This window comes from Varroa jacobsoni, unplaced genomic scaffold (assembly GCF_002532875.2).
Source record: "Varroa jacobsoni isolate VJ856 unplaced genomic scaffold, vjacob_1.0 contig02889, whole genome shotgun sequence".
Lineage (NCBI taxonomy): Eukaryota > Metazoa > Arthropoda > Arachnida > Mesostigmata > Varroidae > Varroa > Varroa jacobsoni.
This window is the reverse complement of record NW_019214901.1, coordinates 9,966-24,791: the sequence shown is the minus strand read 5'-3', so window position 1 is coordinate 24,791 and position 14,826 is coordinate 9,966. Positions and strand designations below refer to the sequence as shown.

The following is a 14,826-nucleotide window of genomic DNA, read 5'->3' as shown; positions in this document are numbered from 1 at the left end:
CTAGAAAAAATTGACTTCGATAAACATACTGTTAGTTACAATTTTTGATTTATTTATAGGCTTCCACTTACTTTACCGCCTTATATATTAATAAACTTTTCGTTTTCAGTTTGTTGAGCTCCTCCCTGCGTCGTTTCTTCGTTCAGCCATCACCTGTATCAGTTCTTCCTCTTACTACCTTTATTCCTTCGAAGTGCACGCAATTCCATACGCTTCTAAACCTCTGTTTACTAATTCCCCTCTCGCTGGCTGAGTAGATTTAACCCAGTTTGACAAACAGGCCTTCGTATTCTGCCTGAGATCATCCTTTCTATTTTTTTTTGACATTTTAAAGACCATTCGCCCTTTTCAATATCCTCGTGTTGCAAGTCGAGAGCTTGTTGCCTGCGTTCATTCCCTGAATGTGGCCATTGTTCCCTGTATAACTGTTACGACTACAACAAAATGCCCCGAGTTTTTGCTCGTGGCACCAGAGCTGCTGCCACCGCGCGCTCCTGTTTCCCGTTGTTTTTGTCGTCTTCTATTCTTGTTACATTGAACCCTAGCTATTAATATAGTTGTTGTTGTTGCCGTTATTACATTGTATGTCTTTCCATGACGGCCCACTAAGTAGTGAGCCACTGCTGTCGTTCTGTCCTCGTCCAGTTACTTATCGTTCGTTCGCGCCTTTGTCGTTTACGGGCCAAACCTAATTGACTACTATGATCGTGCGACGTCATTTGGCCCATTATCACTGCGACATTTTGTGCTGCCGTCACTGTCACCGCTGAATTCACTTATTGTTTCACCAGGCGATGCTTCCATCCAAGCAGTAACCGAACACTTCTTGTGTCCACGCAGGCTACTGTATTCAACATCAGGCTTTAGTAGCAACGAAAGCTGGCCTTGTACACTCGCGCAGCAGTCCATGACCTACAAACCAAATGGAAGAAAGACAGAACGGCTCGTTGTCTCACAGTCAGCCCGTCCTGATGGCGATTCGTAGGACTTGTCCATGCTGGCTTGCTCGTGTATGTTCCTGCTCCCTTAGACTGTAACTAATACGTGAGCAAAGACAAATCTGGGGATCTTTTTAGGCTAGACACCAGCGTACGTTGCCGTCTTCGGCGGCGATAACCCAAGGTTTGTACCCAAGCAGACGCCCGTTTCTAGCTGGTTGAGCTGCACGTTTTAACCTTGACCGATCGGCGATTGCTTCGCGACCATGTCCCGCTGTTCTGTACACTTCTATATACAGTAACAGGCAGCAGGAGCACCGAAGGAAACAGCTGAAGAATTCTACCAACAGCAGAGAATGCAGAAAGATGTCATCATAAAAAGGAGACTGCTATTCCGTTGACCCGAACGTCGAATCACCATTTGTCGAGCAAACGGAGCCTGTGGCTATCGACCACGACTATAGACTGTATTCGTTTCCTTTATTTAATATAGGTAAAAGAGCGTACAACGTAGATTAATCTGAGTGGCTATGTTTGACGCACGTCCTATAGCGTGTAAAGTACGTGTATGACTTAATAACGGACGAATTCAGTATTGAGCCTTTGTACTTGTCTTACAAATATAAAAGCTGGAAAACGTTAAACGCTTAACAGACCCGTAGGCCGTACGTAGATACTTGTAACATGAATAGTTATTGTCGTTGTGATCACTAACTGGTTGATTAGCTAATGCCGCTAGTCAGGTAAAAAAAATAATCACTAAACAAACGAGCCAGTCATTTTAGTTATTCCGCATTCACAAGTCATTGATGGCGTAGCACGGCTGGTAAGCTGAAGGAGCGAGACACACGATTACAATACCTGCACTAATATTTTCAACGTATGATGAATAAACTCAGGAGTACTCCAAAAAAACGTTACACAACTACGGACAATGGCCTAAGTAAATAGAAACATCCCCCTGTTAACAGCTTCCAAGCTGACACAACCCATATATGGCGAATCAGATAGTACGGTATCCTTGCGCATGTGCAATAGTGTGTGTGCGTCCTTGTTCGAGCACATCCCTACTGACGGACACAGTTCGGACAGACACGTTTCTTTTATTTTCTTTGCCAATCCCTTGTCATACCGAAAATGGGTAGTAAATCTGCAGGCCTACCTCAGGTCAAAGCGTTTACTGTTAAACATCTAATGGCTCATTATTATTACTTACTGTGTACGTATATCTTCCCTTGCACCCATCTCCTAGTCAACGACCGATACTCGTCATGTTCTTTTGGTATCCATCGGCCTAGCAAAAACTAAACTGCTGCCTGTCGCTACCAAAGCTTTTCAATGTCCAAGCACTTTGAATTGTCGTGTTGACGTAGGCGCGCCTTCGATGCAGCCTCAGCGACATAGCCATAGGTTTCGAGATGACGGTGACAACAAGAACACTCAAAACAGATTATTATCACACCTGACACGCACCATAGAGACCACCGGAGGCGGACACTGACGCTATTATTTGTCAGACGGACAAACAAAACTAGATACAGCCAGCTCAACGATTTGTCGATTTACCATTACACGAATGGGATCCGGCAATGCATAGAAAATGTCTACGGCAATAATAGTAGTTCCTCCCATCTACTGTCTGTACACCATCCCAGTAAAACCGCGAAGCAAGCAGTGATACATAAGATAGCAACGCAGTATTAGTTGCGGCAAATCTCACGCTGTAATATCTTCAATAATCGAGCTATATCTATTTTAAAGGCAAGGACGATTCCATATAGGACGATACCGCGTAGCGTGAAGGCACTGAAAATCAACGCAAACAAATCATCATAAGCGTTTGCGTGTTCCTTTTTCTCGTATGTATTTTTGATAGAAGCTAAGAATCTCTAAGATAGACGCTAGAAATTGGTGCCGCTCCCGTTCGAACTGATACCAGCGATAGCGGCGTCCACCATCACAAATCAGAACGCATCTTCTTCTTTGTCGTCTGCTATTCCTATTGCTACTGCTGTTGTTGTAATTGTTATTGTTAAGGCCATTGCGATCGGTATTCGCTATTACCTGTAAGTATTGATGTTAGCGACATCTGTTAATGTTTCTCTGTAGCGCCCCCGAACAAAGTCGTTCGACCACGAAGAATCGTCATGGTTATGGGGAAAAGAAAGTGGAAGTTGCAGAACAGTCGTAGCAGACCTCATTCAGCCGTCACACATAGCATAAGCACAATATTCCAGCGGAATTGCTATCGGTGGTAGTGGGATAGTGTCGGCTTTGAAAACGGTGGCGGGAAATTTCATCCCATGAGATCTGGATGCCATGGCGAGAACCACGGGACTCCTAAATGCAACGAACATTAGCACTACACTGGCGGAAACGCAAACGAAGGAAATGGAGGCAGGATGAACAAACTCGGGGTCCAGCTTTTGTCTTTTACGGGGACATAATAGCAACTAACTTCGTTGATAGCTCACAGGTGTTACTGCCGCCTTCGCCATTCAAGGGGTCGATCGGTAAGCTAGCCTCGCTTCCATGAATTTCGAGCTGCCCAAAATCCTGCACTATTGACACTCAGCGGCAGCTACGCGACGAAACAATAAAATAACGCCGAAAAAGACAAGCGGTCAGAAAATAGCACTTACGGAGCATCAAAAATCCTCACTATAGGCTAATCTACTAGAGGGAAGGTCAGTAAGATCTTTTGATTATTCGGTCTCGACACAAACAATAGCATAGTGGGCGTCGTTGTCCTTATCCCTATTACTGTATTATCACTAGTTCAAGTTCAAGCTGAAAACGGCCGCAACTTCTAAAGGCAAAAAGTCTTTACATCGGGGCAAACATAATCGCCGACGAGCATCAAACCCGTTTCGTCATCAATGTCCCAGACTAAATCGTGGGACACGAAATTTACAAGGGATATTGCCAGCAGAACCGCTAGTGCAATCATCGGGACCATCACCCATCATCGTTACTTTTTTTCATTACACAAAGTCGCAAATGCTCAAAGGAACAATTTGCCGCACTGACAGAACAGACAGGAGCACGAGCAACGTCCATGCTGATAAATAAAAAAGACTGACTTCAAGATTTGTAACGTGACTATCACCGGAAATGCTGCTGGTAGTGCCTTAAAGAAATATCACAGATTGCGTGTAATGTGTAACGTTGCAGTAGTAATAGCTTCGGTCAAGGGAGGACCAGGACAAAGAATTACAGGTAAATTGAAGCATGTTAATGCAGGGTAACAGTGCCGCTAATGCGTCATCGAAGGTTTCCGCTTAGACTTATTTCAGTAATTTCGGTAAAAAAAACCGAAGTCCACCCGAGTCAATGCCACTTTATGAACTGTCTGCCAACCCAAAAATCGATTAGGTATTACGGTATATTGTACCTGGCCAACGTGGCAAACGTTCCACATTTAAAACTAAAGGCATTAAAACTAACATTATATAACAGCCCGTTATGAATCGTTGAGGTTTCGTCTTGAATAGAGCAACAGTTGCACCAATGAAATCAGTAGATGTAAGACGGATATAGGCTCAATTCTTTTAGAAGCAGGCATAAATGGACGGCTAGCAAGCAGTATTCGACAAAAAACTGAGCTAAGCTAAGGCCATTTAGTCAGAATGAGCAATTGAACAGCGACACCACTTTGATCACCTTCGCCGTTGACCTGTGAACGAACTTACATGTTACAATATAAAACGAACGCCTGAACAGACCAACTATGGCGTACGTAAAGCCGCTTGTATCATGTTTAGTTAGTCATGGTGGCAAATTGCCACCATCTCCATAAGCGCCGGGATTATTTATCGAATGCATTAGAATAAGATCATGAAATGAAGACTGGCTTGGAATGGAATCATTTCGAGCAATTTCAATTTCGTATGTGCAAGAAACAAGGAGCAAGTCTACTTAATTGAAAAGTTCGCTGTTCCTCACAAATGAGTGATTTGTCATTATAAGATAGAGTCGACACACACGCAAATACACCAGGTGGTTTTATCATCAAGGAAATCAAAAAAAAAGGTAATTTACTGCAGTGTTGTTGTCAGAGCCTGAAGAAGTCGCAGGGTCTAGTAATATATTCATATACACCTCCGCAGAACAGTACTAACACGACTCCCTAGACCCATAATAAATGGCTAAAATCGGTCTAGCTACATTGGCATTAGAAATAGGCAGAGATGATATACATACGGCGCTGTGTGAGAATGTCAGTTTGCTGATTTGCGTGGAAGGCAACAGTAACCTATTTTGCCACAGGCTGCCCCTGAGGAAACGATGCTCGGGTTAAGGTGAGGATATGAAGCCACTCGGATACTACACTGATCAAGGAAACTGCGAAAAATACATATTCGACTAGAGCTGTCCTAATATTGTTAGCTCAAAAATAGGCCAAGTTGAATTTTGCCCTGAACTAGGTATGCTGTCAGCGAAATATAACAGTCGTATATAACGAATGAGAGATCCCATCGTAACTGGCTTTTATTGGCTGGTAACTGGCTGGTATTGCAAAGCTTTCTTTAGGGTTCATATCTAGTGAAGCCTAATTCACTGCTTTTCACGAACACACGTTCCACCCTGTGTGTTTACTAAAATCGAATTAGCCCTCTCAGCTTATTTCTCTGTTGTGCCATATTTATCGACTGTCTCTTACAATATAATAGAGCTGACAATGTTATTGACATTGCGACTGCATTAAGTACTTCATCAGGAGGTAAATAACTGAAGCGCTAAGTTACCGATACTTGAAGAAATGTTCGTGATTATGCCTGACTAATTGAAGAACTGGGTAAAACTAGAATAGAAAAACTTGCATGTTGTTTTTTCCAGACGTCTCTCAGCACCCGCAGCCATATTCAGCATGTTTGTCAAATAATACAATAACCAAGTAACGATTGTTTTTTGTCTCATTAAAAATACTGACGACTGTATCATCCAGGTCGATAAGGTGGCTCACAACAACTCGTTCTGACCGCAGTTTTAAAGGCTGGACACTGATAGAGATTTCACGCTAAGTCACACATCCTGAAATACTCGCTCATATTCGTTGCAGAATCATTTTGATCAGTTAACCTGTCTATCGAGCCTTTTCTGTCATTCCAACGATTTGCAATCGACCCTAGCCTGAAACAGTTCGGAGAGCCCATCTTTCCTCGAGGTCCTTAGCAGTTCGAAATTGAGGCGGTATATGAGGCGATCGTGAAATAGCGTAAAAGCTCGAGTTGTCATAGATAAGTCACAATAGACTCGACAAGATTACTGCGAGCTTTCATTCGATGTCTGAATGAAGCCTTGGTCTCTCTCCACTACTCCAATCCTTCCATCAAAGTACATATTCAATAGTGAAGGTTGCTGATGTCAGTTGAGCGGCTTGCTTTCTCCTCGAGGCCTCGGTTCAAGTAATTACAACGATCATGTCACTATCATGCGTCTCGACTCGTAGATGACGAAATGGCCATCGTATATAAAAATTGTTAACGTACCTCCGTACTGGTCCACGCGATGCGCTGTGTCTGTCATTGCCTTTAGTGAGAACCTTCTTTTTCCGCTCCTGTGCTCCATCTGCTCTTTCGATGCCGGTTAATGACGTTTAAGAGTAGCTCTGCCCCTTCCAAAATTCTGACCTCACATCACAGGACTCACAGGAGAAAAGAAGCTACCGTGCTTTGATAACTCAGCGCTCATACATACTTGGCGCCAAGGGCTGAGGACGCTGAAGACCCGATTGTAGACTCTCGTCGGTTGCTCATTATCACATTGATACTCCTCCCACCAATTGATCATAATGATGGCCAGCACCTAGGCCCAGCAGGCACCGCTTTAATGTTACAGCCTAGTTTGACCTAACCTCAATTTCGCAAGCGCTCGCCACCCCGGTTCTGGCCCCTTCCGGAGAAGGGAAACCTTGGACCATGCGAGAATAAACGATAGCAGCTAGAGCACAAACAGGAATCGTTTCGAAATCTTAACACCAAAGCGCTGGAGACATGAATGCGCTTAGGGTTTCGCAGACTGGGCTGTGTCGTCGTCGTCGTCGTCCCCCCGCTGTGATATGGAATACTTACCAGACGGAGGTCCTCCACCATCCAGCCGATCCGCTATAGTGGACGCAGCATGGAACAGAACTGCGCTCGCTTCAAGCAACTCACACTGTCATTTACATTATGAGCGAAGGCGACAGTGGCTTCAGTGTCCAGTTTGAGTCAAACAGGCAGACGACACACCTAATAGAGTCACCAAGTCGAACACCGCCCCTCTCTGGACCCACTATATGCCAGTGGCAAAATTCACTATGCCGTTTAAGGGAGCTAACAGTGATTGTCTGCCGCTTCACCGAGGAGTCCGCGAGCACAACGGTGCTATGCATGAAAAGCACTGGAGCACCGGCTGGGGACGTGGTATTCATTGTGTATCAAGGGTAGCATTGAAAATAACACAAGCATAAAAATCTCATCATACTAGCCAGTGTTTTGCAGCAGACCGCTCAAGGCATGTGAGGGACCGCACTGCAGAAACAATATAAATCGAATTGCAATTATGTGTGTGTAAAAAAACAGATTCTAGGACGCAAACAATGTATATTTCATATTATATATAAGTTATTTATATAGCACATGTGAACATATATTTAAGCTGGTGTAGATGACGGCATAGGATGGAAGTTATGGTTAGATCAGGTATCAAACCACGTGTCATAGATCTAATGGTTACTGACATAGTATAAGCACAGTTAAATCAAATAGTTATCACAAACGACATGATGTTTTTTGACATTGTCATTTTTCACTAAACTGATTCATCCTTGACTAAATTATCACTAAATTGCCGGCACTACGGCTGGCTAATTACAAGGAACTGATACAACTGCGACCAGACATATTTGGCATATGTATGTCCCTTGTCATCCTTAAACATAATTTGCTTTAGCCTTCTGCATGCCAGCAGACAGGCTGTAGGCCTCGTTCAAGAGAGCGGAGTAAGGACAACGTTCACAGCTGCTGTGCACGAACAACTGAACCTTCCTTGTCGATTTTGTTGCTTATCACCAATTGCTTAAATTGTTTTTAAAACTTTCATCACCTTTCAACATAAACAAATATTTGTTAATCTTTGCTCGACGTTAATAAAGCGTTAATGCTACGCTGCAGAATATCCCACCAAAATGAAGCTGGTTTATATAGCCACCTTTTCGACAGCGTTACGCATAGAACTGAGCTTTATTCAACACTCTTTCAGTAGCTTAGATCGAACCCTGCTTAATTCAGCCACGATCGTTTCAAATCGTTGCACAGTGCAACTACTATGTGTATTCTGGCATCTGCCTGTCTGCTCTCCTGGCGCACACCTTATATCATAGGAGACAGTCCTCTCAGCTGTTTCTTACTCGCCAACAACAGCAACTTCGCTAGTGCCGTGTTTTTTAGTGGCTCAATTCGGTAGCTTTTGTCCCTACCACAACCCCATATACGAAACAATCGAAGGACCGATCCGTCGATCCAGTCTAGCTACCTGGAGAGAATAGGCGAGGCTCAACGAGCTATCTGAAGCATTAGTCCAAACATAGCTTACGGCTAGTCCTGGGCCTGCTACCCGCTCGCCGATCACCGCTTACTCAGGCAGGCAGCAGCAGCTCCGTCTGCCCGTGTGTCCATCAACAATGCCAAGCTAACGCCTATAAGAAGTACGGTAGCAACTACAGCAATAACGACGACATGGCCGGAGCATCAAGCTCGCCAAAGTCTAGATTCGAAGTCCTAGTCGACATCCCGATCGGCAACAACAATGCCGGACACGGCCTGACTCGAAAGAATGAAGCGACCCATCATGCCGCCTCATGGCCTCACAAACAAGCAGACTTACAACTAGCGCAGTCAAGCCAGACCACTCAGACCAAGTTGAGCCAACTCGACTCGATCCTGTCGCCATTCTGTGCGAGAACGGCAATCCAGGCCGGTGAGCACCACATCACGCAGCTGGCTCGCTACTAGATCGGCGCTCACTGCCGATGCGACTTTAGCTTCAGCACGAGCTGTCCTGCTTTAGCCATAGAACGGCCCTCAAAACAAATGGTGTTACTTCGGCCCAAACTAAGATTGCAGGCAGCACAACGACTCTATATAGAAAAGCAGCGTCGGGGACTCCAGCATAAGGTCCTACCGCTAAGATGTGAAAGCTGCAATACTAGCAATTGTGGAAATTACTGAGTCAGGCATAGTTTGCAGTAGCGCGTAGAACGAATGCAACGAGGAAGAGACTCAGGTGACTTATAGAGCTGCATAGCAGCTTCGCTTTGCCGCGATCCAGCCGTCGATCCAGGCGCCAGCTGAGCTCCGACCCGTGGAGGAGCTCCGGCCAAGTCGCTTCATAACGGACTCCCAAGCTCTCGCCGTAGCCAGAGCAAGAAAGGGGAATGAGAAACTAAGTTAGCGGCTGGCTATAGCTACAATGGATGCTGCTGCTATTCCTTGGACTTTACTATCCTTTAAGTTGCTACTAAAGACCCAAACTGTGTTCGTTACCGTCGCGGACTGAGGAAAGTAATGGAAACAAGCAGCCGGACATGGCAGCTGAATGAAGTTCAGCAAGACTAATGTCTGCTCTCTAGATGCTCTGTGACACCGACATGTTCAACAAGAACAGGGCGGAGGATCTAGGGCGTCAAAAGTTGTGCTAGAATAATGTTAGGTTAAAGGCTTCTCAAAGGCTATGCCGAACCTTGCTTGTTGACAAGCTAACTAGCAGGCAGGTCGGGGCACACAATCAACGATTGCACCAAGGGCAAACTAATTTTAGGCTTTTCAGGGGCATTTCTTATCTAGAAGTTGCTCAGCATAAAGGAAAGCAGGAAATGAAGCTTGTTTTCTTTGATCGATGAGAGCAAATCAACTGAGGAGCTGTTCAAGCGCAGTTGTTCTACCCAGGCCGAAGACTACCGCGCAAGGACGCGTCATCGACAGTAAGTTAACTCTAATAGGGCATAGTCAGTTTCTGCGCGTTTCAGTGAATCGAATGGATCCAGTCATTTGTCCGTGTCCACATTTTAAATACAAAAACAACAATAGAGAAATGACAATGTAATGGACGATATAAACATTACACGTGTTCTGCTAACCTTATAATCTATTGACGATTTACACTATTTGACGGTTGTTTTAAAGACACACGAAGCATTGTCACCGTCGACCCAAACACCGACAATCCATAACATAAAAGCTTAAGCATCTCAACAATCGTTGAAGTTGGTTTACGAACATGCTGGTTATGATTATCGAATACGACGCCTCTGGTCCTTCGCACCCTTCATTCTGCTACCCCACCGCGTAGCTAACTGTAACTGAAATAGCGCCGTTTACATTACCCTATCCTAGGCTATTCTCAAAGGCCCCGAACCTCGATACCTCGAGTGTCAGCCAAGAAGCGGTTTAGGGACTGCAAACATCATCGAGTTCGTTTACACGACCGTTGTTTCTTTAAAGGTGCGCCTAGCATTCCTGCAGGCAGGAGACGACTTGAGGTAAATTGCTTCATTCTAACTGAGATTTTCGAGATAAGACGCCTCACCCAACTCTTCGTACCACCGACAAAATGGATTCATAGATAAACAGGACGATGAAAATCTTGGCATTACAAGTTTGATATAGGACAGTGTCTCGACTACCCCAACGAAGTAACCATGCTTGCGAGATTGCAGAAAGAATCTCTCACTTACTTATTATTAGGAAACGCGGATACATTTGCAGGAGTCTTATTCCAGTAATATTACCTCTTCAATTTGGGCGTATGAACATCCCAATAAGTAAAAATCCATTTTGTTCCTTTCAAACAGTCGCTGTCTTCTTGCCAAGCATATCCTAGACGATATCACCTCCAACACTTGGCAATCATACCTACAGATGCCCATATATATATATATATATATGGGCATCTGTAGGTCACTAGCGCCTTGGATATGCATAGAATTGAGAAAACATAATCGTAATTAGCTCATGCACATATAAAAAAATACTCCAATGTAAACATCGTCAATCTGTACACTACCAATGCTTCCATTCGTTTTCTGTAACGTTTTCCTCTATGCGAATCTATTCCCCGTCACCTACGATCTCTCTCTACACGTTTTTCGAAGGCTCGAAGAATCGACTTTTGAATCAAGAATCACTTGGCTGAATCTGATTGAATTTGTGTAGTCGTCGGTGACTGACACGTCTTCTTTTTTGTGCGTTGTACGTCTGTTACGCTGTAGGCAGTTGTTGCTTACCAGCAGCTTTGAGTAGGGATCACACATTTTGTCGGCAGTAGCAGGAGTATTCTAAGCTGTTGTTGAAGCTGTCTATTTCCTCTTCCTGTTGATCTGTTTGCTTCTTTATTTATATTTTTCCGCTTGATGAGGTAAGCTCTTAATTATCCTTTGGTTTTTGCTGTTGTTGGCGTCTAATCACACTTGCCGCTGCCTTCCCATCGCGGTTCTCATCGTAGTCTTAGCCGGTGCTAGTTTGCTTCCAGCCGCTAGTACCTCAAATGCAAAATACTTAGATGCGGCGTGAGATTCTAATTGGGTTACTTTCGTGGCACGTAATCGTGTCGGCGTCCGCCAATCAAGCGGTCAACCGTCTATGCAGTGAATTGTTACAGCGTGAGTTGAGCTTGGAACAAGCAACGGAGAAATAGCTAGCCACAGAAACCATTGAAAATGGTAACTATCGTATCGTACCTGTATGGTGCTTGTTATGTGGACGTTACGATCCGCCCTAATGAGACTGATAATCGCCGTTACACTAACGAATGCTTGAGAAGTCAAGAAAGAGAGACGCTAATAGTTGGACAAAAACGGTAGCCGGATGCATTGGTGGCCTCTACCAGCTTTAGAAATACTTTGAAAACCACTCCACAACACAACTACGCACGCTGATCCACCTACTTCACTAGAAAACATTGAAAATATATTAAAGCATCTTCCATCACATAGTCTGCGATAGAGTCATGATACATCGGCGCTGCTGCTGCTACTGCTGCATGGTTGCGCGTCAATAATACGCTCATGCGCCGCAGGCATCTCCAGCTGTCGTTATCGTTGTTGCACGGTTGTTGTCGATTGGCAACGTCTACTGTCTGCGGTTCTAAGTCAGTAGCAACTAACACTTTGTCAATGATTTTTTTCTGTTCCTTTTCTCCTGTCCGCTTCCTTTTCGTTTGTATCTTACTCTTATACAATAACCATTAGTAGAACGAGCCAGAGGCAACGTCGAGCAGACGACGGGTGTCGGAGCACCGGTCAACAGCGATTGACAGTTGGAAGCTCACGATGCTGATGTAGAGTGAATCCGTTATTATCCACTTCGTTGTTGCTTTCTGCACGTCTCACTGGATCATCATCATCATTTTCGCCACCATCTAAAATCACCGGTGCTCCGTCAAGCGATTTTCACTGACGCGCGACCCGAAAAAAAGCAAATGCACGATCACACACAACTGCTATTTCACTGATAGTAAAAATCACACTGATAATGGTGACAACACACTCAAAAGCGGCTTGAAACACACACACGGGTACTTGCTTTGGACTCTTCTTTGTTTGTTGCTTTAGCTAAGCTGGCTATAACAGGAGTTGACGATAGGGACGCTAGCGGCAGGACGGCCCGTTATTTTTTTAATTCCCTCCTATATATCTGCTACAGTTGCTCTACGACTTTTTTCAACGACCATAATCATTTTACTATTACTAATCACACTTGCGGTTTGTTGCTCTCCCGTCGACCAAATGGAATTCAAGGATTGCTGCTGATTTCGTGACGATTTTCGTTTCCTTTAGTAGTTGGTGTTCTATGCTGTAGTAATAGTGGAACGTAACTGGTGTCGTAGCATCGCTAGTAGAATGGATACGCGTCGCCGTAGTGAGATCGCAGGATACAACGTCAACTCGGTGGAAGACCCTATTCCCGCAGAAGAAGCGGTGGCATTTGTGTCAGTGACGACTTCGACATTTTTGCGACACCATTATTACTTAGCGGACTGTCTAATTGGCATACAGTAGTCAAATTTGTTGTTCGTTCTCTTGCCTTGTGTCGTTCTGCCGCCGCCACCTCTTGCTTCAGCGCCAATTAAGCAGCTTCGAGTCTGCATGAGATTTTCCCTACTGCTAGATTCACCTCGTTCCTCTTTCACATCAGGAACTCTGTGGTGTTGAATCGCTTGTACCTGTCCTATGGGTGGACTCCTTGCTTTGCGGTTGCGTTCGGTGTGACGCGCGACGACGCTACGACGACAACAGTAGCGGGCCGCAGTCGGGCGATGGCGAGCTGCTGCGTGCCGATTTCGCTAGCTTTTGGCTTTAGCGTCGATTTTGCCGACGTGTCGCGTCTTGCCCGCTTGCTTTTGACGATGATGCTCCGCGCCCAGCTGCCACTGCCCGGAGAGGCGGCCTGCTATCGGTCTGCTGTCGAGTCGCGTCGTCGTCGTCGTTCTTATTGTTGGTCTTCGGCCTGCTGCTGCGCGGCCTACTGATACTGCTTGGCGTTTGGCCCTTCTGGCACGGCCTATTCGTTTGGCCTTGCTGGCTAAGGTCTATTCCTTTTTGTCGAGGCCAGGTTCAGGCTTGTTGCATCGGGCTCAAGCCTAGTTCGCACGAGCCGGGGGACGGACACGAACGCGAACAACGCCAATGACGCGCGTTTCTGTCGTCTGTCTCCTGTGCTCGCCGATCCTAGGTGGACACCCGGCGATGGTGGAGGTGCAGCGCGATCTGTGTACTACCGCCACCCGCGTTTGGACCTCGTTCCCGTCGTCTGTTCGCTCACAGAGCCGAGTCGGCTCCGCCACTCCGCTCCAGCGGTGAGCCTCGCCGTGTGTTATGTCCGTGTCTATGAGCGTGTGAGTCCCTCTATCTGAGTGTGTGAGACTGCGTAAGTTTATGGGGAGTCTGTGGGTCTGTAGATTGTTGAAGGAAAGGCAGTAGCAGCAGGCGGTGGCGGTAGAAGCGATCTCAGCGACGGCGGTGATGGCGGCGGCTACAGCCGAGGGCTTGTTTGCTGCACAGCTGCTGGTTGGATAACTCGACAGTTGTTAGATAGTACTGAGGCTATGCGAAACATGCCAGGCCAGCGTCGCTGGTAGGGAGTAAGCTGCGCTGCCAAGTACCGACTCGGTGATGTATCGGTCTGTGTGTATTTGTATGTCCTCCGTGTGTGTGTGTGTGTCTGTGTGCAGCTGGGCGAGTCTACGGGATGGACTCTGTGCCCTGTATATGCTGTATTTGTATGTCAGTGTGTATAGTTTACGCTGTCTGCTGCGTGTGTATGTATGGCGGACGGTTTTGGGTCGTCGGACATGGGTGCGCTGAGCTGCTGATGCCGAAGCAGCCGACGCACCCACTGCGGCTGGCCGTTGTGTGAGCTTTGAGCCTGCGCCTTCCTCAGCTCATTTGCTCGTGAGCTCCTGCTGCCTCCCGTTGTCGGCTCTCGCTAGGCCCCTTTCTCGATCGCTGGTAGCGCTGCTGCTTGCAGGGAGAGCTGACGAACCGAGGGAGCCTCAACCCACCACACTACCTATCGAGCTACTCTGCCGCCAACCTCTACCCCACCAGCATGGCCAATGCGATCGGCGGCGGCGGCCGCCGCCGCTGCTGCCGTCGGCGCTGCTGACTTCAGCTGCTGCGGCGAATAGAACCCAACCAAAAGAGAGAGTTAAATAGGCTGTGAGAGGGCACTAGCGTGAGTGAGACAGACAAGCTCGTACGGAGATCAGCAGCAGCTTCGAGCGAACTCGACGCAAAGCAGTGTCTTTGGAGTATCCGCTCCACCGAGTCTCCGCCGCCAGCGACCTCTAGCTGCTGTACAAGCAATCAGTTGCGCCGAGTCCTCAAGCAAGCTTGCACCCGACCCTG

General features: G+C 46.2%; 1 protein-coding gene across 1 annotated transcript in view; it reads right to left on the bottom strand.

Moving 5' to 3' along the window:
- The window catches only part of LOC111272658 (uncharacterized), a 31,337-nt gene extending 16,985 nt beyond the window's left edge, over positions 1 to 14,352 (bottom strand). The window contains exon 1 of the mRNA XM_022854239.2: positions 11,206 to 14,352. Coding sequence (XP_022709974.1) covers positions 11,206 to 11,232 — 27 coding nt within the window. The 5' untranslated portion in view covers positions 11,233 to 14,352. The remainder of the gene's footprint in view (positions 1 to 11,205) is intronic.
- Between the last annotated feature and the right edge of the window lie 474 nt (positions 14,353 to 14,826).